The sequence below is a fragment of the Ochotona curzoniae genome, unplaced genomic scaffold, assembly GCF_017591425.1.
Source record: "Ochotona curzoniae isolate NIBS_2020 unplaced genomic scaffold, NIBS_Ocur_1.0 scaffold_1037, whole genome shotgun sequence".
NCBI lineage: Eukaryota > Metazoa > Chordata > Mammalia > Lagomorpha > Ochotonidae > Ochotona > Ochotona curzoniae.
The window spans coordinates 1698790-1723990 of NW_024467083.1; the positions used below are offsets into that span (position 1 = coordinate 1698790).

At 39.3% G+C, this 25201-nt stretch overlaps 1 protein-coding gene across 3 annotated transcripts in view; it reads left to right on the top strand.

The window, feature by feature from the left end:
• The window catches only part of PKN2 (protein kinase N2), a 135477-nt gene extending 110523 nt beyond the window's left edge, over positions 1-24954 (top strand). For all 3 annotated transcript variants that reach the window (XM_040998993.1, XM_040998992.1, XM_040998994.1), the window contains 7 exons: positions 7420-7596; positions 9771-9833; positions 10777-10853; positions 13512-13654; positions 21894-22001; positions 22250-22330; positions 22418-24954. In XM_040998993.1, the coding sequence (XP_040854927.1) occupies positions 7420-7596; positions 9771-9833; positions 10777-10853; positions 13512-13654; positions 21894-22001; positions 22250-22330; positions 22418-22621 (853 nt within the window). In that variant the 3' untranslated portion in view covers positions 22622-24954. The remainder of the gene's footprint in view (positions 1-7419; positions 7597-9770; positions 9834-10776; positions 10854-13511; positions 13655-21893; positions 22002-22249; positions 22331-22417) is intronic.
• The last annotated feature ends 247 nt before the right edge of the window (positions 24955-25201 follow it).

Below are 25201 nucleotides of genomic sequence, written 5' to 3' on the forward strand. Positions count from 1 at the left end.
TCCTCTCTTTCTTGAAATCATTATTTGACCATAGCATATTATCTTTCAGGACACAATAAGTGCAAATTGTTGTAGGTATATCTTTTTGCAAAATGAGTAAGGTGCAAGGAAAGCAAACTCTGTGGCTGTCATTTAAGACACCTACTTTTGGGCCCGGCGGTGTTGCCTAGCGGCTAAAGTCCTTGCCTTGAGTGCGCCGGGATCCCATATGGGCACTGGTTCTAATCCCGGCAGCTCCACTTCCCATCCAGCTCCCTGCTTGTGGCCTGGGAAAGCAGTCGAGGACGGCCCAGAGCTTTGGGACCCTGTACCCAGGTGGGAGACCTGAAAGAGGTTCCAGGTTCCCGGCTTCGGATCAGCACAGCACCGGCCATTGCAGCTCACTTGGGGAGTGAATCATCGGACGGAAGATTTTTTGTAATAGAAATAAAATAAATCTTTAAAAAAAAAAAAAAGACACCTACTTTCCACATTGTGTTAACTGGATTCAGTTTCTGGCTGTAGCTTTTAACTTCTGCCTCCTGCAGTTCAGACCCGGAAAGACTGATGAAAACTCAAATTCTAAGAGAACTGAATTGAGTTCCTGGCCTCTGGCTTCTGTCTTACTCAGACCATGCCTGAGTGCTGCCTCTCCCTCTCCCTTTTCCTCTGTCTCTTTCTCTCTGTGTCTCAAATTTTTAAAAATTAAAAAATCTGCATAAATATTAGGTTGTGGAATATACTTCAAAATTAATTCAGTACGATTAAATATGAAAATTGCTGTACAATATGGCATATCTATCACAAAAGGGGGTTTTCATTTGATATTTAATAGTGTTTGTCTTATACCACTGGGAATCATCTATTTGTATTAATGAAGGCAATGATAAAAAGAGCCCTGGATGATGAATGAGATAACTGACTTTTCTAGTTCTGATAATTTCTGCTTATTATTTTGACTTCAGAGCATTCACTAAATAGCTTTGTCCTTTAGTCAACCCATATATTTAGAAATATGAAAGTGGGCATTTGGCACAGCAGTTCAGATGTCACGTGGAGCACCTACGTAGGATATCAGAGTGCCTCATTTCAAGCCATGGCTCCACTTTCGATTCCAGTTTCTTGTTAATTCACACCCCAGACAGCAGCAGATAGTGGCTCAAGTTCTTAGGTCCTGCTACTCTTACTGGAGACCAACATTCATTCTCCAGCTTCTGACTTTGGCACCACTGGCCTCAGCTATTTTGAGCATTTGGGGAAGACAGATCTCCCTTTTTCTATCTGCCTTTGAAATATAAATAAAATTAGTACCTAAAATTTGACAATGTTTATTGTTGGTAATATGTTACAGAATGTAATTCTGAGTAGATAGATAAGATTGTCACTTTTTTTTTTTTAAAGATTTATTTTTATTATTTTTTCATTGGAAAGGCGGATGTACAGAGAGAAGAGACAGAGAGGAAGATCTTCCATCCGATGATTCACTCCCCAAGTGAGCGCAACGGGTCGATGCTATGCCGATCCGAAGCCAGGAGCCTCTTCCGGGTCTCCCACGCGGGTGCAGGTTCCCAAAGCTTTGGGCCGTCCTTGACTGCTTTCCCGGGCCACAGGCAGGGAGCTGGAAGGGAAGCGGGGCTGCCGGGATTAGAACCGGCGCCCATATGGGATCCCGGGCGTGCAAGGCGAGGACCTTTAACCACTTGCGCCACCGTGCCGGGCCCAAGATTGTCACTTTTTAAAAAGTTGTTTATTTGGGAGGCAGAGAGAGAGAAAGCACTGTTATCTGCTGATCCACTTTAAAAAGGTGTGCAACAGCCTCTGCCAGGATGGACCAGTCCAAAGATGGGAGCCAGGAACTCAATCCAGGTCTCCCAGTTGGGTGACAGGAACCCAGTTAATTGAACCATCTTCCCTTCCTCACTGAGTCTCTGTTAACAGAAAGCTGGAAGCGACCAGAACTGACACTGATGTGGGAATTAACCTGTCTTAACGAGCATAGTTAAAGCTTAGGTTAAACATTCACTCTTCAAATTTGTACGTCTAATGTGTTTTCTACTCTATGGGTAACTCCAGAAATTAGAGTGGTTTTTGTTGTTGTTGTTGTTTAATTTTTATTAGAAAGACAGATTTACAGAGACAAGGAGAGACTGAGAGGAAGATCTTCCATCCATTCCCCAGATGGCCACAATGGCCAGAGGTAAGCCAATCTGAAGCCAGGAGTCAGAAGCTTCCTCCAGGTCTCCCATACAGGTGCAGGATCTCAAGGCTTTGAGTCATCTTCCACTGCTCTCCAGAGCGTTAAGAAGGGAATTGGATAGGAAGTGGGGCGGCCAAGACAAACCAGTGCCCATAAGAGATCCTAGTACATTCAGAGCGGAGTATTAGCCAATTGAGCCGTAACTCCAGCCCAATACTTAGAATTCTTAAAATATGAAAGCTTATTCTACTTTTAATGAAATGACCCTCAATTCTCTTCCTTTTGGATTTTCCTGTTTTTGACCTTTTTCTTTTCACTATTTTTCGTAATTCTTGATACCTAAAATTTTAGAAAGCATTTTACAATATAATTATAAAGTATTCTGAGCACCATTTTGCATGGTTATAACCATATTTTGATATTTATGTATTTTAAAGGTTAACAGAGAGAGAAGGAGATAGAGGGAATGGCTTCTGTCTGCTCATTCACTCCCCACATGACAGCAACAGCCAGAGCTGAGGTGATCTACAGCTATGAGCCAGGAGCCTCTTCCAGGTCTCCCGTGCAGGTGTAGGGTCCCAAGGCATTCTCTATTGCTTGCCCAGGCAATAAGCAGAGAGCTGGATGGAAAGTGGAGCAATTAGGACATGAACTGGTGTCCATAGGGATGCTGTGTGCCAAGGGCAGAGGATTAGCCTGTTGCGCCTTGGTACTGGCCCCAAGAACTGTATTTTTATGTTACATATACAGATGACTAAAGTAGCACTTTAATTCTACCTTCATTCTATTTACACTTGGAATAACAGGAGAACCAAAATAATAGAATACTGGTTGTGAACTGAACATCCCTAATCCTAAATGTGGAATTCTGTAAATTCTAAAACTTTATGAGCACTGACATGATGCCCCAAGTCTGATGGTTCAGTATATTCAGACTTTGCCTCAAATGTAGTATTTCAAGGTATCACCTAATATTGCTTTCAGAATATGTGTTTGAGGTGTATATGAAAGATTAATTTCATTTTTTCACATGAGTCCATTACCAGTGTATCTTATTATATACGTGTAAATGTTAAGATCTGAAATACTTCCAGCCACAACAAGCATTTCAGAAAAGAAATACTCAACTATCCAGTTCTGTTAATTCTGGAAATTAATATAGCTTTTGCCACATTGGTAACTTTAAAAAAAAAGTTTACTCATTTATTTGAAAGACAGAGATGTGTGTGAGAGACAAAGATATCAGTCTTTCATTTGCCACTTCCCTTCCCAAATATCTCAGCCTGGGCTGACCAGGCCAGGGCCAATAACCAGGGACAGGAAACCCTATCTAGGTCTCCTATATGGGTGGCAACAACCCAAGAAGTGACGGTATAAACTAGTCAGAAGTCAAACCAGGCACCTCAAAAAGGGATTGTGGTCTCATGAGTGTTGCTTAATCTATCATGCCACACCATGTGCTGATGTAAACTACTTTGAACCAAGTTTTTGGGAGAGATCATGTTCTAATTAAACTCCAGATGGAATAACGCTGTTAGCATTAGATAAGAAAATTCAGGTCAGAAGATGAAGCTTTAGCCAGAACCCAGGCTATTACCTCTACTGAAATGAACTCAGCCTGATTGACTGCAGTAGCCTCATAGCTAAAGCCCTCTCCTTGAATGCACAGGGATCCCATGTGGGTATTGGTTCAAGTCCCAGCTGCTTTACTTCCCTTCCTGCTCCCTGCTTGTAGCCTGGGAAAGCGGTAGAGGATGGCCCAAAGCCTTGGGACCCTGCACTTGCTTGGAAGACCTGGGACAGGCTCCTGGCTTCAGATCAGCTCAGCTCTGGCCATTGTGGCCACTTAGGGAGTGAATCAATGGATGGCAGATCTTTTTCTCTGTATCTCCTTCTCTCTGTAAAATCTGATTTTCCAACAAAAATAAATAAATATTTTTAAAAATTCATTTTTGAATCTCTATGCTTTTCAGTAACTTGGAAACAGAATAATCTAAAGTAGCACTGGATGGGTCACCAGCAAGCAGGTTCATCCACCTGCATATGTACACCAGTTCTAGTCCTGGCCACTCCACTTCTTATCCAGCTTCCTGTTAATTCCCTGGAAAGCACTGAAGGAAAGACCAAAGCCTTGGGCCCTTGCACCCATGTAGGAGACCTCAAAGAAGCTGCTGGCTGCCAGGTTCTTGGCCATTTGGGGAGTGAACCAACACATAGAAGATCTCTTTCAATCTTTCTATAATTCTGATTTCCAAATAAACTAATTTTTTTCACATGCAGAATCTGTGTAGAAAAATCAGTATTTTAAGAGTGAATAATAGGGCCCGGCGCGGTGGCGCAAGTGGTTAAAGGTCCTCGCCTAGCACGCCCGGGATCCCATATGGGCGCCGGTTCTAATCCCGGCAGCCCCGCTTCCCTTCCAGCTCCCTGCCTGTGGCCTGGGAAAGCAGTCGAGGACAGCCCAAAGCTTTGGGGCCCTGCACCCGCGTGGGAGACCCGGAAGAGGCTCCTGGCTTCGGATCGGCATAGTATCGGCCCGTTGCGCTCACTTGGGGAGTGAATCATCGGACGGAAGATCTTCCTCTCTGTCTCTCCTCTCTGTATATCCGCCTTTCCAATGAAAAAAATAATAAAAATAAATCTTTAAAAAAAAAAAAAAAAAAAAAAGAGTGAATAATAAAAGGAACTTGAACATAAGAAAAAGTGATTATATTAAATTTCAATTGTATCCAAAAAGGGTAAGAAAAATTCAGTTTAAAAATCAACAAAAAGGTGATTCAGCTTATTTTAATAGATGTTTCTGGAATATTGGATGGTTGTTATTGATGATTTTCTTATGTGTTCTAAATGTTCTTTATATAATTTGCATATTACTTTACTTACAAATTTGTCCTTTTTATAGTTCATAAAGATGCTTAAATTAAAAATGAACACAAAATTATGGATTACAGAGTGACTACCATTGGTATAACACTCTGAATCCAGTCCATCCCTATTCCTTTTGCTCTAATACCTTCCTACTTAGCTTGTTTTCCCTATTAGTTCATGTTTTGACAGCACAGAATAGTGTTGAAAGCATACTTCTGTATTGATAGTGCATAGGAAAACTCACAGTGGAATATGGGAGAAAAGAAATGACAACTTAGAAATGTTCTAGGCAGAATGAATAAAGTGTAATTTTGAATAAAGTTGAGTTATTAATATACAATTTAGGCAACATAGAATAACTTAAATGTTGCTATGTTAGTGAAATAAGATAGTCCAAAAAGGACAAATATTGTGTTTCTCTCTACAAGGCAACATTCATACAAAATACACAGCACATAGATATAAGGTGAGCAAGTATATATGTATATTCTCATAAATGACCTGTATAATGAAGACTTAGCATACTGGGAAGTGAGGCTATGTTGTAGTACCTATCTCCCAAATAAAAATAGAACTCCCATTGAAATACGCTAATATACCTGTACTGTATGATACTAGATTATCTGCTTTTACCTATATCTACCATGTCATAATATGGTATGTGAGTGTGTGTAAGATTAAAAATATATTGTATAGGGCCCGGCTCGTAAACCTAGTGGCTAAAATCCTCGCCTTTCATGCACCAGGATCCTATATGGCTGCCGGTTCTAGTCCTGGCTGTCCCGCGTCCCATCCTTCTCCCCGCTTGTGGCCTGGGAAGGCAGTTGAGGATGATGGCCCAAAGCCTTGGGACCCTGTTCCCGAGTGGGAGACCAGGAGGAGGCTCCTGACTCTTGGCTCCAGATTGGCTCAGCTCTGGCTGTGGCAGCCACTTGGGGAGTGAATCAGTGGATGGAAGATCTAAAACAAACAAAAAATACACATTGTATAAAGTCATGGAATAATATATCCAGAATGTGACATTACTAAATGGAGTTTAAATAATAATTACATTTATAGTCAGTATTTAAAACTAAACAGGTCTTTTAGTTCGTGATCCAAGAAAGAACTCATTGATATAATATTAAAAACTCCATGGTCATAGATACTTTCCAAAAACTATTTTTTCAAATCATCACCTGTGTTATCTACAGAATCATGTAAAGACTAATTTTTCTTTTTACTTCTTTCTTGAAAGACTTGAGGGAGAATGAGACTGCTTCTCATTCTAAAATCCCTGCTAACACCGGGATTTTAGTTTGGCATTTTGGAATGCTAGACTGTTGTTTGGAACAATGATGAGTCCTCCAAACCAAAACTTAATCACTTTAGATTTTGCAAAATTTTAAATTTTATTCCCAGAAACAGATACAGAAGAATATCTAGTTTTTTTTATTTAAAAGGGTGTTATGATGCAGAGAAATTGCTGCTTGAGAGGCCCCCTAGTCCATATTGCCTCAGCTCATGCTTAGTGTCTGCTTCTGATCCAGTTTCCTGCTAAATGTGCCTGGAGGCAGCAGATGATGGCCCTAATACAGGACTCTCGCCCTCTCGTGGCAGACCTGCTTATGAATTCCTGCCTCCTGACGTCAGCCTGGATTAGCCCTGTCTGTTGGCAGCATTTATGAAGTGATCCAGAGCCCCACACAGTGGCTCAAATGGCTAATCTCCTTGTAATCACCATGATCCCAAATGAACTCTACTTTGTGCCCTGGCTGCTCTGCTTCCCATCCAGGTCCCTGCTTGTGACCTGGGAAAGCAGTCGAGGATGGCCCAATGCTTTGGGACCCTGCTCCCATGTGGGAGACCTGGAAGAAGTTCCTGGCTCCTGGCTTCAGATCAGCACAGCACCGGGCGATGCAGTCACTTAGGGCGTGAATCTCATTGGATGGAAGATCTTCCTCTCTGTCTCTCCTCCTCTCTGTATATCTGGCTTTGTAATAAAAATAAATAAATCTTTTTTTTTAAAATGTGCTGCAACTTGCTAAATGACTAATTCCTAAAGAATTTTTAATGTATTCCATAGTGAAGCCTATTTTAAAAGAACTATACCCACTAGGTATATGCTGCCCTAATACCATAATGTGAACTTTACATTATGTTTATAATTTTTAGCTTTCATTAATATTTTTCAGTTAAACTTGTGTATGTATATCTAGCAGATCAATTTTCATAGTGTTTGTAAAGATACATGTGTAGAGCAAGTGAGAAAGCTTAAGACACATTTCGAATTGGAAATAGTTTAATATTTTGTTTTAAGGTTTAGTAATCTGTAAAGAATTATTTTCAACAAGTTTTTTTTTCAATCTGTCATTTTAAAATATTTTCTCTTACAGCCTGATGTGTGAAAAAAGGATTTTTGAAACTGTGAATAGCGTAAGGCATCCCTTTTTGGTGAACCTTTTTGCATGTTTCCAAACCAAAGAGCATGTTTGCTTTGTAATGGAATATGCTGCCGGTGGGGACCTAATGATGCACATTCATACTGATGTCTTTTCTGAACCAAGAGCTGTGTGAGTATGCTTCAGACATTTGTCCGAGTTTTCCCATGAGTGATTTGTTTTAGGAAGAAAAAGAGTTCTCTGTAAATTTTAGCTTTTTTTCCCCTCTCTACAAGAAGTTACCTCTCTCTAGTTTTATTAGAATTGTTTCTTTGGTTTTTGCCAAATATATTGTATATTTTTTACTCCATTGTCTATGGTGGAAATTTCATGAGTTACTGTAACTTAATTCATGCTTATCTCATTAAGGTTCATTTTGTTTAGATGAATTTCTAAGAAAACTTTTTGGCAATAAAATTTTCTCTTTGGACTGTAACATCCATGCCTTCAACAAATCATATGCAAATGCATTGTGAAGTAAAAGAGAAATGCAGAAGAATTTATAATACATAAGCACTTAAATAAATAAAATTTTAAAGGATAGTTTGAAAGAATATACATCAGATATTTGTTTATGCTTATAAAATTTGATACAAGTTGAGTGTTCCCTATTTGATGCATAGGGATCAGAAATATTTCAGATTTGAGAGGGTTTTTGGATTTTGTATGTTGACATAAAAACTTTACTGATTAAGCATTTCTAACCTGAAATATGAAATCCCATGAAACTTTTTGAGCATGTTACTCCTCACTTTCCATTTTAGATTTTTGGATTTCACAATGTTAGTTTTTAGATTAGGGATGCTCAATGTATGCACAAATAGCCACCAATGAAAGGAATAAAAACAGACTTCTCACTGTAAGTACTTTTTGTACTTTCTGAGTTGAGTAGTTTATGAAAGTTGAACCTATTCAAAAATATAAAAATAAATGTAAATCAATTTGTATTGTATTTGCATGTTCGGCATACATACACATAAACACATACTTAAAATTTAAACTGTAGTTCTGCCTTAAGGAATATATATCTATTTCCCTGCTAATTATTATCCCAATCTCACACTTTAAAGGAGGGAGCTATGATTTAAAACTAGGAAAGTGCTGTTAATAGCTACACCCTACAGCCTGACACAATGGCTCAATTGGCTAATTCTCCCGCTTCAAACCCTGGAGTACCACATGGGCACTGCTTCATATCCCGACTGCCCCATTTACCTTGCATCTCCCTGCTTTTGGCCTGAGAAAGCTATAGAGGATGACTGAAACCCTTGGGTCCCTGCACTCACATAGGAGACCCAGAAGAAGCTCCTGGCTCCTGGCAGCTTTAGCCTTAGCGGCCATTTGAGGAGTGAACCAGTGGATAGAAGATCTTTGTCTCTCCTTCTGTCTGTAAATCTGTCTTTCCAATAATGAATAAATAAATAGCTACATCTTATTTGCTGCAGTAGGGAGGCATTCTTGATCCTCTGCAAATCCAAACTAGGAGCAAATTTAGTTAACTGCAGCGCCAAAATATACCTTACCTTAAAAAACTAATCCAGTAATTGGATGGTTTAAGAGGCAAGTGGATGGTCTAGAGATTAAGTCACCAGTTGAGATGTCCATGTCTTAGACTGACTCCAACTTCTAACTAGTTTTCTGTGCACCCTCGGAAGCAATAGAGTGAACCGAGTGATTGGGGTTCTGCTACCCACAATGGAGGAATGATTTCTTATCTTAACTTCAGCGGGTATTTGAAAATGAGAGCTCTGTCTCTCTGCTTCTCAAATACTTTTGTTAAAAATATATATATATATCTGGTTGTCTTACCTCTATGGAAAGACATTTCAGTATCCATTCTACATACCAAATCTCTCATCCAGATGTCTTTTCTGCCTAATCTGCTGTTTCTTCCCCAATTATACCCATTCAATGCTAAAGCCACTTTATTAGTTGGGAAGCATGTTATGCCAGTTCTACTCTTCTTTTCCCTTTTAGGGAAATGTCCTGTGTTTCCTTACACACAGAACTTCAGCCTGTAACACTGTCCTTCTGTCCTTGTGGCACATTGTTAATACTCGTACAGAATCGAATCAGATACCCTGAGTTCCTGTGACTCGACCAGGCAAGGAAATGGCCTCTGTCATCGAGACCATATTTCTTATTTTGCAATTTCACTCCTAAATCTAACACCATGTGTCGTACACAATGAGGACTTAATAAATACTTGTGAAGTTAATTAACGACAGAGTTGTACTTTAATGCATAAAAATATAACCTGGGATTCCAAGGCAATGAATCTTCTTTTGATTTAATTCCTGAAACAGATTTTATGCGGCATGTGTAGTTCTTGGGTTGCAATATTTACATGAGCACAAAATTGTGTATAGGTAAGTAAATTTTTATTTCTAATGACTTTGATGTGAATTAGAATTACAGAATATTAAGAGAAATATTTTATACTTCTGCGGCTTCTAATTTTTCTCCTTCATATACTAAGTTATCTTAAAAAGACAAACGGCGTTTTTTAGGATGTAGTCCACATGGTATGTAGTAATCACATACTGAGTGCAGGACAGCATCCTGCTCTTCCTTCACTGAGAGTCTTGGCTGTCAGCTGGAAAACACAGTGCTTGTCGACAGTGCCAGTTTATACACTGAAACAAGTCCCTCACCAAACTTTTGGCCAGTGAAAAGTTGATGATGTTGTAGAAGCTAGTCCAGTGTTTTCAAGGAGTTTCCACATAATACAATTTTACTCAATGGGTAAAGTGTTTTTAACTAGTTTACCGTGTAATCAGTGAAAATGGGTTGATACCTTTCTCTTTATTTTGAATTATTCTGTCAGCAAGTTAATCCTGCTTCCTGATATTTATAATGTTATTTTGACCATTCTTTCTTAGGAAAGTATGTAAACAAACTTCAGACTTTTAACTAAACCAGATTATCACAAATAACAAATTAATAAATATCTGAGCCAAAGGTACTTAAACTCCTTCCATACTTTAAGATATATGAAGAGATAATTCACTTTTTAAAAATGTATTCTTCCTGTATTATAGAGCAAGGAAATAATGTAGAATCTGTACTGTGTAAGCAAATAAACCTGCCGGAAGTAGAAACTGTGATTGTTTATAAAACAGTCTTTGAATCTCAAGTTAAAAGTTGAAAAAACATGTGTATTAAAATAGTGTTCCTATTGAAATGATGTTTTGTTGGTTTTTGTTGGTGGTGGTGGTGGTGGTTTTTTGCTGTTTTGTGATTTTTCTAAAATATGCTATGTATTCATTTCATTGATCATTTATTTTATTTTACTTTATTTATCCTGAACAGAGATTTAAAATTGGATAACTTATTGCTAGATACAGAGGGCTTTGTGAAAATTGCTGATTTTGGTCTTTGCAAAGAAGGTAAATTGAGATTGTTTTCTAATAGAATACTGTCCTTTTAAGTTTGCCGTTGAAAAACAAAATGTATTTTTAACATTGATTTATCTATTCTCTTTTGAAACATTCTGGATTGCTCGTAAAACCAAAATATCATGTTGAAAATTTATTCTGTAGATAGGAATAAGGTTCGATTTGCAGAAATCATAGGGTAAGACTAAGATTCTATTAAAGTAATTCTGTCACTACTTGAAGAAAATACTGGTTATCCACCAAAGTGTTTATTCTGCTGGAATTACTCAGAGTAAATTACGTTGTCCTAATAGTTTCTCTCTAGCTTCTTAAAACTTAACATTTTAACTGGAAACGATAGCTGTATATATCTCAAGAACATTGGCCTGGAAGTTAGGACGCTGAGTTAGGGCACCCACCTCCAATAGGAGAGTACCTGGATTCAAAGCCTCCAGATCCTGGCCCCAGTTTACAGGCACAGCACCTGGAGGAGAAGGAGTAACAATCCTTGCCTCCCTCACAGGATATCTGAATTGGTTTTCCAGCTTCAGGTTTGGTCTCAGCCAATTCCTTGCCGTGGCAGGCATTTGGAGAATGAATCAGTGGTGGGAGTTCTCTATCTTAAATAAATCAATGAAATTTAAAAGTAAGTAAATAAACTTGTAAAATTTGAAGCAGAGGGAGCTTAGGAAAGCTTATCCACCAGATAATCTTAGATTTGAATCCTGGTTTTTTGTTTGTTTGTTTGTTTGTTTGTTTAAAAATGTATTTTTATTGGAAAGTCAGATATACCGAGAGGAAGATCTTCCATCCATTGAACCACTTCCCAAGCAGCCACAACAGCCAGAGCTGCGCCAATCTGAAGCCAGGATCCCTTTCCAGGTCTCCCATGCAGGTTGCACTGTCCCAAAGCCTTGGGCCATCCTGGAGTGCTTTCCCAGACCACAGGCAGGGAGCAGGATGGGAAGCAGGTCCTCCAGGATACAAACCAGCACCCATATGATATCCCAGACTAGCAAGGCGAAGACTTTAACTGCTAGGTTACCACACTGGGCCCTGAATCCTGGTTTTGCTATTTATTCACCATGTGTCTCTAGAAAATTTACTTTTAACTACTTAGAGTCTATTCCCTCAACTGTAAAATGGACATAGTCCTTCCTCTTTAGCATAGTAGCCAACATAATGTAAATAGAGAGCCTTATCTTTACATTCAAGCATTATATTATAACTAATATTTCTCTATCTTCCTCTGCACTGGTAACTTTTTTTTTGTTATTGACAAGTGTTAACTATTCAGTAAATGTTTGATTAATAAATACCTCGATAAATGAGTGAATGAACTTTGTAAAGATAGGTGCATGACATACGCTACTGGTCTCCTAATTACTAAATGCAGTAAAAGCTTTCTCTAATTGGGTGTCTCTGTTGGACACTATTAATTTAAATGGTTTTGTCCCTCACAAGCTATCCTTAACCCATTATTACTCACAGTGTTTTGTTTTTTAAAAATTCACACCATTTTTTTTTAAATTTTAAATGTTATTATTCCATGATACAGTTCCATGGGCTCCACGGTTTCCCTTTCCCCTTTCTTAAATCCCCCCACACATACTGATTTCCCCATGTCATCATGGTAGTATACTCCTTCACAATCAGTCATAAGTCCATTATTCTGCTATTTAAGTGTATCCTGACACTGCTGGTACAGACAATGGCAGAGAGTCCAGCATCCTATTGTCAAGATAGAACAATTTCATTGGGAGTCCATGTTCGATTTGTAAGACAACAATATGAAGTTAAATAACATGCTATTGAATGACCACTGTGTCACTGAGGAAATGAAAAAGAAAGTAAACCAAATGATGCTATTCCTGAAGCAAATGATGCTGTTACCATGGTATTTTAAGATTTTTAAAAATTTTTTTTGGAAAGGCAGATATTCAGAGAGACGAAAAGACAGAAAGATCTTCTGTCCACTGGTTCACTTCCCAAATGGCCACACCAGCTAGAGCCAATCCAAAGCCATGAGTCAGGAGCCTCTTTCTGGTATCTGTCATGGGTGCAGTGTCCCAAGGCTTTAGGCCATGTTCTACTACTTTCCTAGATCACAAGCAGGAACCTGGGTGGGAAGTGGAGCAGCCAGGACACAAACCAACCAAATGTTTTGTTTCATTTTTAAGATTGATTTATTTGAAAGGCAGAGTTCACAGAGGGAGGAAGCAAGAGAGAGATTCCATTTGCTGGTTCTGATCTCGAAGGGCCACATCAGCAGGAGGTGAAGCCAGGAACTTCCAGGTGACTGGCTGAGTATCAAGGACTTGGGCTTTTTTTAACTGCTATTCCCTGGCCATTCATAGGAAGCTGAATCAGAAATGGAGCAGCAGGAACTCAGACCCAGTTTCCACAAGGAGTACCAGTATCATAGGTGTTGGCTCTACCTCCTACCACACAATGCCAGCCCCTTTATAGCTAGTTTTGACCATGAGAGTCTCATGTGTTATTACACTGTATTCTGTATAAGAATTCTTAACATTTCATTAAAAGTCTCTAATTCATCTGATTTTTATCATAATACAGAAATATGCAACTTAAATTTTGCTTTCTAAAAGCATATTCTGATTTTTCTGTTAAGCTTTTTGTTAAAAAATACTTAAATTTTATCTTTTCCAGGAATGGGATATGGTGATAGAACAAGCACATTTTGTGGCACTCCTGAGTTCCTTGCCCCAGAAGTATTAACAGAAACATCCTATACAAGGGCTGTAGATTGGTGGGGCCTTGGTGTACTTATATATGAAATGCTTGTTGGTGAGGTAAGCAAAATGAAATAGATAAAAGATAGGAAAGATGATTGAAAGAAGAAAGAACAGTATTTATACCTAATAAGTGTCTTAAATAAGTAGAACTTAAGTTTTTAAATTTTTGTCATATGCTAATAATTGATTGTTTCTATAATGTCTTCACTTTTTGAATGTTTTTATGTGACTTATGGAATTCATTACCAATGCTTGGGTCCTTATATTTTAGAGTTCTAATGTGGTTATATTACCGATTTTTAAAAAACAAATATTTCTTTATATAAAGTGAACAAATATCACATATTTTACAGTATAAATTTAGGAGCATAATGATACTTCCCATCTTACTATCCCTCCTACCCTCATTCCCTGTGCACACTCCTGCTATTTTTTTCTCCTTATGTTTTTATTTTTACAATAGCATGCTTTTATTTCACACAGATGTTTTTAATAATAAATTCATGTTATTTTTGACGATGCTTGTATAGTTGAAAGGGATGCATGCCCATGTGGACCACCAAGCAGGTGGGGAGGGTTGAGGAATGGGGGAAAATGGATGAGACAACTGCCTCCGATCTTTTTCTTCTGGTGTCCGGGGAAAGTCAGAGCAAGGGGAGAGGAGCACTCCCAGTAATCCAACTGCATCAGTACCCAGCAATGGGGGAACCCTATGTCATCTCAAGGTCCCTGTGTTCAGACGACACTCCTTGAATGGTTTTGATAGTTCTGAAATGCTACTAGTTTCATTGCTCCATGGTTGAGGAAATCCCTCCAAGGTCAACTGGCTGACAGAGTTCACCTTAGACTCTTGATTGGCCCAGACGCTTGTCCAGAGAGCTGTCCAGTCTGCTCTGCCCTCCATGATACCACATCCTCCGCAGGCCCCAGTGGGCTGGTTATCATGTCCCCCATGAGCATCTGGGCATGCTATCCAGTACATAGATCTCAGCAACTGTGGAGACCCAGTTCTGACACATGCACTCCACAGTCAGACTACAAGTCTTACGCTTTTCACTGTGGTTGGAATTCTGAGCCCAGTGATCCAGTTGTGGGGATTCCCAAAGAAACCTTACCAGTGATGATGCCAGTATGACTTCTGTGCATGCCAGCTAGTGTGTGATCAGCTCAATGCGTTATCCACATAAGCCTACGCACTCACTGTTTATTGCAGGTACCTGGCCAGTTTTGTCCCCAGTCCATCTCATACACAAGCCAGTGGGGGCTGTGGGCCTGCCCAACTCTGTCCACCAAACATTCTGCCCTCACATACACCAGCAGCAACTGCTGCCTAGTCAGAGCACACCCCAGTAAGTATACTAGGCCCAGCAACAGCCCCAGCCCCAGCCCTGGTTCCTGTGCATACCAGTATGTTCAGCAGACTGGTCCAGTCTGTCCCATATCCAGTTTCGTTCTTGTGCATTTCAATAGGGGTTGAAGCCTAGCTCAACCCAACAACCCCACTAGCCAGCCCACACTAATGTCAGCAGGTGCCATCAACCTTTCTAGCCAAGCCTGCCCCCACCCATGGTTCTCAAGCTCACCAGTGAGAGTTGTAGCCCATCAGAGCACCCAGCTTCCCTTCTGGGCCCATTCCCAGTCCCATATTTTGTGCTTTCCAGATGATCCTATAATCTAATCTGACAGGATTTGCCCCAGTCTCAGCACTTTCCAGCTGATGCAATAGCAAAACCCCAGCCAAACCATGCCCTGCACTTACTCTGATTCGTGGATGCTCCAATGGATATATGGCCACTTAGCCCAGCCTGGCTCTCCCCCTAACCCAGCTCACATACAGGCCAATGAGTGTTGTGCCCCTACCCAGCCTGGTCTGTGCCCATCCCAGCTCTCATTCTCACTAGCTAGAGCAGTGATCCAGCAGTGGAGCCCCTGCAGCTGCCCTACTATGCTCGACCCCCAACCACGTCTTAATTGTGCTGGTTTTTGCTGTGGCCCAAACTGACATGCTCACCTCACGTCAACATCCACAAAGGGATGCAGCAATCTGGCTTGGCCTGGCCTTTCCTCTAGTTCCAGCTTATGCTGGTGGGTGCTACAGCCTAGCCCACCCCAGCTAGTCCTAATATGAACTGGCTGACATTGCAGCCCAACCCAGCCTGTCATGCACCTGTTACTAGTTCTCATAACTGCCAGTGGGTGCCATGAACTGGCCCAGCCTGGCCTGGGCTGCTCCCAGCCTTGGTTCTTGCCCTCACCTACAGGGACTGCATCCTAACAGAGCAGTTCCCCAAGTTCCTCTATCAGGTCACCTCTCAGTATGAGATCTTGTGCATAACAGTGAGTCCTTAGCTCAGCTGTGCCTGGCCCACTTCCTGTCCTACCTTGCCCAACACACCCATACTCATCCCAGTTCTTGCTGTTGGGTACTACAACTTAGCCATGACTAGTCCACCCACAGACCCAGCTCCCCTGTGGTTAGCAGGTACAGAGGCATGGGCTAGCTGTTCTACTGGTACCCTGGCGCTTTGAGCACCAGAATGTGCTAGAGCCTAGCCCAGTCTGGCATACCCCAGACACAGGCCACACCAATGCTGAGGGATGCTCCAGCTGTGTCCAACCCAGTATACCACCCCCATTTCAGCTCTTAAACTCACTAATAGGAACCACAGCCCAGCAGGGGCATCTTGGCTCCCCAATCAAGCTCTTTCCCAGCCTCAGATCTTGGACATGCCAATAGCTGCTTCAGAGTAGCACAGCATAACCCATCACCCAGCATGGCTTTTTCCAACAAATTCTGCAGCCTGGGCTGGTCTGGTCCACCCCTAGTCCCAGTTCTCGCTGATGGGTGCTGCAGCCCAGCCCTGCCCAGCATGCCCCATTCCTGGATTTTATGCAGACTAGTCGGTTTGATAGCCTAGCATAGCTTGGCATGGCCCACACTCTATCCTGGTTCCTGTACATGCCAGTGTGTTAAGGTTTGGCGTGGCCCTACCCAGTCTGCATCCTAAGTCCCAACCCACAAACCTGCCAACAAGTGAAACAACTCTGCCCAGCCTGACCTCTGCCTCAACCCTGACTCATGTGCTCACCAGCTTCAGTGTCAGCCCTCCAGGGTACTGCCCCAAGGTCTCCTCCCAGGCCTATTCCCAGACTCAAATCTTATGTGTGCCAGCAGGTGCTAGAACCTTACTCAGCAGTTTGTTCCCCAAATGTCAGTCTCTATGTGTGCCAGTAGATGTTGCAGCCTGGCCCACCCCACACCCAATTCTTGGGTGAACCTGCAGGTGCTACAGCCTGGATTAGCCTGGCCTGTTCCCAACCCCAGTACACATGAGAGTTGGTGAATCTCATGATCATGCCTAGCTCAGCCTATCACCATCCCAGCCCTCAAGCAAACCAGCTAGTGTGGTGTTCCCATGGGGGTGAGCTCACAATCTCCCACAGAATCTGCTCCCAGATCTTTATGAGCTGGTTAGTGTCATAGCCCAGCCTGATATCATCCATCCCCTGTCCAATCTCTCACTGGCAGGTGCTGTGGTTGAGCCATGGCTTTTGTGTGCACTAGTAGGTTGTGGTTGGTACCAACAATCCCAGCTGAGGTCTCCCACATGGGTGGGTATATTGGTTTGGCCCAATAGGGTCCTCCGATTTCCCTCCTCTAAACCACTTGATCTCAGTCCCCTCATTTACCTACCCACCTCATTTTCCTGCAAGTGTAGTCTCCAGTTTGGTGGAATTCCCTCAGAAGTCACTCCTCACCTATTGCATTTACCCTCAGCAGTCCTCCCTCCCACACGTCCAGACCTGCTTCCCTGAGCATTCCACACCCACCCATGTCTGGTGCTCTGGCTGTGTGTTGTGACAGCCTGTGCCCCTACCTGCCTACCCAGGGCCCACGCACGTTCATGTGTGGGTCCCCAGACCCTATCTGTTGGCGTGCCAGTGTCTTCTGCCCACATAGAATAAATGACTATTCTGGTACACTGGTATATTTAACAAATTTGGCGTTAACCAGGCTCAGGATGCCTCTAGCTACTAGCTGTTTTTCTACCTACAGTTAACACTTGCCTGGGTACAATGCAAATAGGCCATTGCCTACAGCTGGGGCACAATCACAGATTTAATAGTATATTCTGAAAATATTTTAGCATATACCAAGGTGAAACACGAAAACCTGCTATTCTTTAAGACCATAAACAAATGCTACAAATCATCAGACCTCAAAATTTTAATCCGGCTCATATGAATTAGATTTTTTTTTTTTACATTGTGTATTAATTGCTGCAAATCAGGGAAAAGGATATTTTTCTTTTGGAGACTGGCTTATTTCATAAGCATTGTGGTTTCTAGCTGCATTTATTTATTTTTCTTCGGTAGTATTTTATTTCATACTGTATATTATGCTATGTTTTCTATCCAGTCATCCATTGAGGATACCTGAATTGATTCCATATCTTATCTATTATAAATTTTTAGTGCAATAAATATGCAATAAAAAGCTCTCTCAGCTACTGATTTCATTTCATTTGAGTAAATTCCCAGAAGTAGGATAACCGGGTCATATTGTGGCTCTATTTTCAAATCTCTACTGAATCTCCAAACTATCCTTCATAATGGTTGTACTAATTCACATTCCTACCAGTAGTGGGTTAGCGTACCTTTTTCCCTACATTCTTGCCAACATTTATTGTGGTTGTTTTTTTGCTTTGTTTTGTTTTGTTTTTGATGGTAGTCTTTCTACCAGTTTTTTGGTGTGTGTGTGTTGTCTGGCCATTTGTATTTCATGCTTTGAAAATTACCTGTTTATGTCCTTTGCCCATTTATTAAATGTATTATTTGCTTTTTTGTTGTGTATCTTGATCTGTGTATAGATTCTAGATGTTAATCCTCTATCCATTACATAGTTTACAAATATTTTCTCTCATTCTTTTGTTACCTTCACTTTGTTGACAATTTTGCTTTGTAGTGCAGCAGCATCTTAGCATTTTAAATAATTTCATTGGTTTATTTTTTGCTTAAATTACATGTGCTTCTGGGGTCTTTTCCAAGAAGTCCTTGCCTACACTCATGTCTACAGAGTTATCTCTAGTAATTTGATGGTATCAGGTCATAGGTTTAGGTCCTTGACCAATCTAGTGTTAATTTGTTTAATAAGGTGTAAACTGGGGGGTCTTGTTTAATGCTTCTGTACATGTAGCTCCAATTTTCCAAGCAGCATTTGTTGAAGAAACCTTCCTTTCTCCATGGATTAATTTCAGTTTGCTTGTCAAACTTTAGTTGGCGATAGATATTTGGGTTCCTTTCTTGGTTTTCTATTCTGTACCATTGATCTGCATGTCTGTTTTTATGCCACTACCAGTCTGTTTTGATTACAACTGCAGTGTAGTACCTTTTAAAGTCTGGCATTACAATCCAGCTTTGCTTTTGTTGTTTAGTATTGCTTTGCGATTCAGTCTCTTGTGTTTCCATATGAATTTTAGCCTCATTGTTTCTAGATCAAAGAAGAAAGCTGTAGGTGTTTTAGGATCATCGTGGATCTATACATTATTAGTATGGACATTTTGATGATATTCTACCAATTTAAAACGTGAAATATTTTCTGTGTTTTTGTGTCTTCTATTTCATTCTTTAATGTTTTATAATATTCATCATAAAGATTCCTCACCTCCTTGGTTAAATTTATTCCAATGTATGTAATTTACTGGCAGCTCTTTTGAATGGGACTGATTTGCAAGTTATTTCTTATCTTGGATTTGCTTGTGTATACAAAAGCTATTGATTTTTCTCTTACAAGTTTCAATAATGTCTTAGTAGTCTTTTACTTCCACTATATGGATAATCATGTCATTTGCAGACAGGCTTAGCTTGACTTTCTCTTTTCCAATTTGTATGCCTTTAATTTTATTTATTTATTTATTGCCTAGTGACTTTCATTGCAATTTCCAGGACTATATTAAATAATAGTGATGAGAGTGGGCATTGTTGCCTCGTTCTGTAACTTACTGGAAATGCTTCCAACTTTCTTCATTCAATATGAGGCTAGCTGTGGGTCTTTCTTATATTGCCTTGATTATGTTGAGGACTGTTTCTTCTATACCCAATTTGCCCATACTTTTTTAATCACGAAAGGGTGTTGCATTTATTTAAATGCTTTCCTTGCATCTGTTGAGATGCTCATGTGTTTTTACTCTTTGTTAATGTGATATAGCGCATTTATTGATTTACTTAGGTTGAACCATTGCTGCCTAACAGAAGTAAATCTCATGTGTTCTAGGCAACTGATTTTTTTTCCATGTTATTGCATTCAATTAGCTAATATTTTGTTGAGCTAATTGTTGAGCTGTTTTGTTCCAATGTCTGTTTTCAGCTCAGCTCTGGTCATTTGTGGCCATTTTGAGAGTAACCCTGTAGAGGGAAAATTTCTATCATTTGTCATTCTTCCTTTCTGTAACTCTTCCTTTAAAATAAATTGATAAATAAAAATTAAAAACTGGTGGATGGCACATTGTTGTAGCAGGCTAATCTTCATCTGTAGCATCAGCATCACAAATGAACGAGGTTCTACCCCCAGCTTTTCCACTTCCAGTCCAGCTCCCTGCAAGTGGCCTGGGAAAGAAACAAAGGATTGTCTAAGGCCTTGGACCCATGCACCCATGTGGAGGATCTGACTCCCAGCTTCAGATCAGCCTAGCTCTGGATGTTGCAACCAGTTGAGGAGTGAACCAGCAGATACATGCGCTCTGTCTCTTCTTTACTCTCTCTCTCTGTCTCTGTCTCTCTCTCTCTCTGTAACTCTTGACTATCAAGTAAATCTTTAACAAAGTGCTAAGATTACAGAAATGCCCTAAGACATTTGGGGCACTAAATATGTCTGCCAGTGTATGCTTTTTTTATCACCACTAATTTGCCATTTACTTTTAAATTTTTGAACGAAATTAAATATTGGAATTTGAATTTTGAGTTTGAAATGTTGAATTTGCTAGCTGATGTATATCCAGTTTCTCTGCTTCCCTCTTTTAACATTTACTACCATATTTACATTGATCACTTTATTCTGTCATTCCATATTGAGCTTATTAAGAATTATTACTATTATCTAAATAGTTCCCACCGTGAAATCGTTATTCTAAATCTTGACTGGATAAATAGAGCAATAAATTAATGAGGTTAAGGCCCGGTGCAATAGCCCAGTGACTAAACCCTTGCCTTGCATGCCAGGATCTAATACAGACACCGGGTCATGTCCCAGCTACTCCTCTTCCTATCCAGCTCCTTAATTGTGGCCTGGGAAAGCAGTAGAAGACGACCCAAAGCCTTGGGACCCTGCACCCATATGGGAGATCCAGAAGCTGCTCCTAACTCCTATCTTTGGATCAGCTCATATCCGGCTGTTGTAGCTACATGAGGAGTGAGCCAGTGGAAAGAAGAATTATTTTCTCTGTCTCTTCTTCCCTCTATAAATATGACTTTACATTAAAAAAACTACATTTTTAAAAAATTGAATGAAATTAAATGGAAAAGTATGTATAACTAAGATTTTCATAGTGATCAAAACAATGTAAGAATTCCACTAAGAATATATAATGTCATCTCTGCATAATAGATAAGTATCCATTGTGACTTTTAAAAGATTTACTTTATCTGAAGGACAGAGCTGCAGGGGTCATGAGGGAGACAGAAAGGTATTCCAACTGCTGATTCACAACCCACATGACCTCAGTGTCCAGGAATGGGCCAAGCCAGGGCCCGGAGCCAGGACCTTCTTCTGTGTCTCATGAGGGAAGAGACCCAAGCACTTGAATCATCCTCTGCTACTAATTAATGTGCCTCACGCAAGTTATCAGTGAACTGGATTGAAAGAACAGCAGGGACTCAAATTGGCACCCCTATGAGATGCCTTCTTACAGGCAGTTTTAACTTGTTACACTACCATGCTTGTCCCATATTGTAACTTCTTACAGTCATTTTTTTATTGCTGTTTTAGTAGATTAACTTTTGAATTTCATTTTTTTCTTTTGTACTGCCTGGAAGTTAGCTGGAGTTTATAAATTTTTACTGTACTGAAATTATTTTATTGTTATTATTTTATTATTTATAATTTTGATCAATCCATTTTTACTTGATGTGATAGAGATCTTTGATCTGCAGTTCACTCCTTAGATGCCTGCAATAGCTAAGGTTGGCTAGACTGAAGCCAGCAGGCTGAAATTCTGGGGCCCTGCGTGGTCACCCACCTACAGTACCACATACTCACCTCTGAAACTCATTGTAACTTACTCAAAAATGTCTCTTCCAGTCTCCCTTTCCTGGTGATGATGAAGAAGAGGTTTTCGACAGTATTGTAAATGATGAAGTAAGATATCCAAGATTTTTATCAACCGAAGCTATTTCCATAATGAGAAGGGTAAGAAGAACTCTTTCTAAAAAGCTACTTAGTCCTTTTTTAAATGGAAAAAACTTCTCAATATAACTTTTTGTTTGTTTTTTGTTTTGCTTTTGCTTTTCTTCCAATAGAACTTTGGAAGTTGTTTTTAAATTCATAGATGTTACATGGTTTAGAACTCAATTAATCTTTGAAAGTTAAGAAAATCCTTATCATTAAAGCTTATTTTATTGATTTTACTTTAACATTTTTATGTTACATTGTATTAGCTGTTGAGAAGAAATCCTGAGCGGCGCCTTGGAGCTGGAGAGAAAGATGCAGAGGATGTGAAAAAGCACCCATTCTTCAGGGTAAGTGTGAAATTTGAAAACTGTTTATGAAAGTAGAACAATTAAGAACAGGAAACTAAACTGGTCATTTTATATTTTATAATCCAGCTAATTGATTGGAATGCTCTAATGGACAAAAAAGTAAAGCCACCGTTTGTACCTACCATCAGAGGTCGAGAAGATGTTAGTAATTTTGATGATGAATTTACCTCAGAAGCACCTATTCTGACCCCACCTCGAGAACCACGGATACTTTCAGAAGAGGAGCAAGAAATGTTCAGAGATTTTGACTACATTGCTGATTGGTGTTAAGTACTAGACACTGTGAAACCAAGCAGACTGACTCACAAGAAGACCTCTAAAATAACACCCCTTCCTTCATTTGCTCTCTGTGCCACCAATAGCTTCTGAGTTGTTTTTTAAAACACATGAAGATTTGTCTGAAAGTACTATTTCAATAACTTCTTGAAAAAGTGGCTTCTCAAAAGTTTTTTCTGAGCACTGGAAGCAGATTTGTGGAGTTTAAGCTGAAAGAACATTGGCCATGAAAGTCTATTGCAAATAGGTGCTTTTGGAACAATGATCTATTTAAGAGAAAAAGAAAGAAACCACTCTTTCATAGTCCCTAGCTTTGCCACATGCCTGCCTTAAGTGGAAGGAGGATTAATCACTTAACTGTGTTTCACAAACAGAAAACAAAAATGGCTAGGAATGCTATTATTGTTCATACAAAGTATGATTATGTTTGAATGAGGCAAATGCTCTTATTTTTTAGAAATTACTGTTATCAAAAATCTGTAGTGACAGTTTACATATTTTGAGGCTTGATTTTTTGGAAAAACAAAATGAATTGATGTTTTATAAATTTTCTATATTTATTAGGAGAAAATTTTTTTTATCACTTTATCATTATCAACCATGTAATAGAGCCTCATAGCTTTCCAACAGAGCTACTTGCCAAACAGTTCGTTTTTACTTAACAGTGCTGAAAGAAATGGAAGCGATCAGCAGTTCCTTAAATTGTTAAGAATGAGGACTTCGAATCAGCCTGAATCAAGATATACTGTCTCACCTATATGCATTCCCAAAATTTAGACCATCCAGTATATTCAGTCATGTCTTCTTCCAAAATCAGTGAACTGACCATCCCATTTTTGATACTTGTTCTACAGTTATCAATCTAATTTGTTGTGTTCTGATGTCTGCTGTAGAAGGGAACTATATCTTTGTTAAACCATAGGATTATCATTGTATACATGCTGTGAACATGTATATGTGCAAGTTGTAATGTATTCTATGTTGTAGGCTTATTATTTAATTTCACCACTTCATCACTTTTGTACAGTGGCCAAGCAGACACCTCAAACTCCAGCATTTACATTAAGTGCATTTGTACATTTTTAGGCCACTGGATCCAGATTTTATATTGGCAGTTACTGAGGGCAAAAGCAATATATTGTAACAGAATGTATAAATATTTTTGATAAAACAGTCTATATTTTATAAAAAATATTATAACACTAAAACTGTACCTCAAAAGTCTCAAAAATAATTTGATCAGATATTTTTTACAACTCTTCAGAGGATCCGTCTGTGGCTTTATACACTCTATAGGGATGTCTTCTTGTAAATCATGACTTCCCACTTGCTTGGATTCTTTTGTTTGTTGTTGTTTCAGTTTGATTTTTGATTGATTTTTCACTCCTACTTCATAACTTCATATTTTATTAGTTCAATAACAGCCTCTGTGATCCTGTGCTTAGCATTTTAGGGTCATTATACCTCAGGAATACCTAACCGACAACTAACCGTATTGAATTAACCATCTAATCACAGTGAGCTCATCTGTTAAAATGTTTTCAAGTTTAAATCTTACGAGAAACATAAAAGCACACTTACATATGGGGAGTGTAGCTAAAAACATTGACAAATATTTCAGCTTTGCTAAAATGCACTGTTTTGTTTTAATTGTACTCTGAGAACAATCAGAATTGTCCAGAGATAATTCTTATTATCTTCCAAATTAATGAATATCCTAAATATCTTGTAGGAAGAACCATGTATTGTCTAAAGTTATTTTAAAATTCCAGTTAACTTCCACAGCAAAGGACAGTAGAGGAACTTAGCTTAATTGGCTTCAACTTGAACAGAGGTAACATTAAAATATTCGTAAAACACTAAAAACTTTTGAGGTACAGTCTGCTTACCTTTGCTGGTTTTGAAACATGTATAGAAAGCAATGTCTAAAATAGGCTTTTAGCATTAAAAACTGACAATAACTTTTTGTAACACAGTGTACAGAAATTTTTTTTTAAATCTAAGTCAATCACTAAAAATAATTAGAGGGCAGGGTATATCCACACAATTAAGCTGACAAAAGCACTAATTTTTTTTTTCTGTAGTTTTAAAAGTATATATATTTTAGTCAGATTTAAAATTTTAAGCTCTATAGAGTGTAAATATTTTGCTATTACTGTGTGTGTATGTGACTGCTCAAGCACTTTGTAAGGAAATTATGATATTTTAGGATGGTACACTATGCATTCAAATGAAATGTGCCTTTAACTGTGTCATTCTCAGAAAAAAAGTGTTTTGCAGTCATAAATTACCCACAAGTGCACAAATTAAATAGATTGAATTTGTAACTTTGGTTTTAAGTATTTTTCTTTTAGAAACTTCCTGGTAATAAAATATGTGTTGGTTTACTGTGTTAAAAATTGCAAAGATTAGCCTGAGTTAACTTTCTCATAAGTACTTAAGCCTCAAACGATGAAAATTTAAAACAAATTTTCCATTTTGTATTCTAATTTTGTAAAGCTAATAGCATCTTTCATTTCATGGCTACAATGGAAGGCCCACATGGCTAGACAACGAGTACAAGCAGATGGGAAA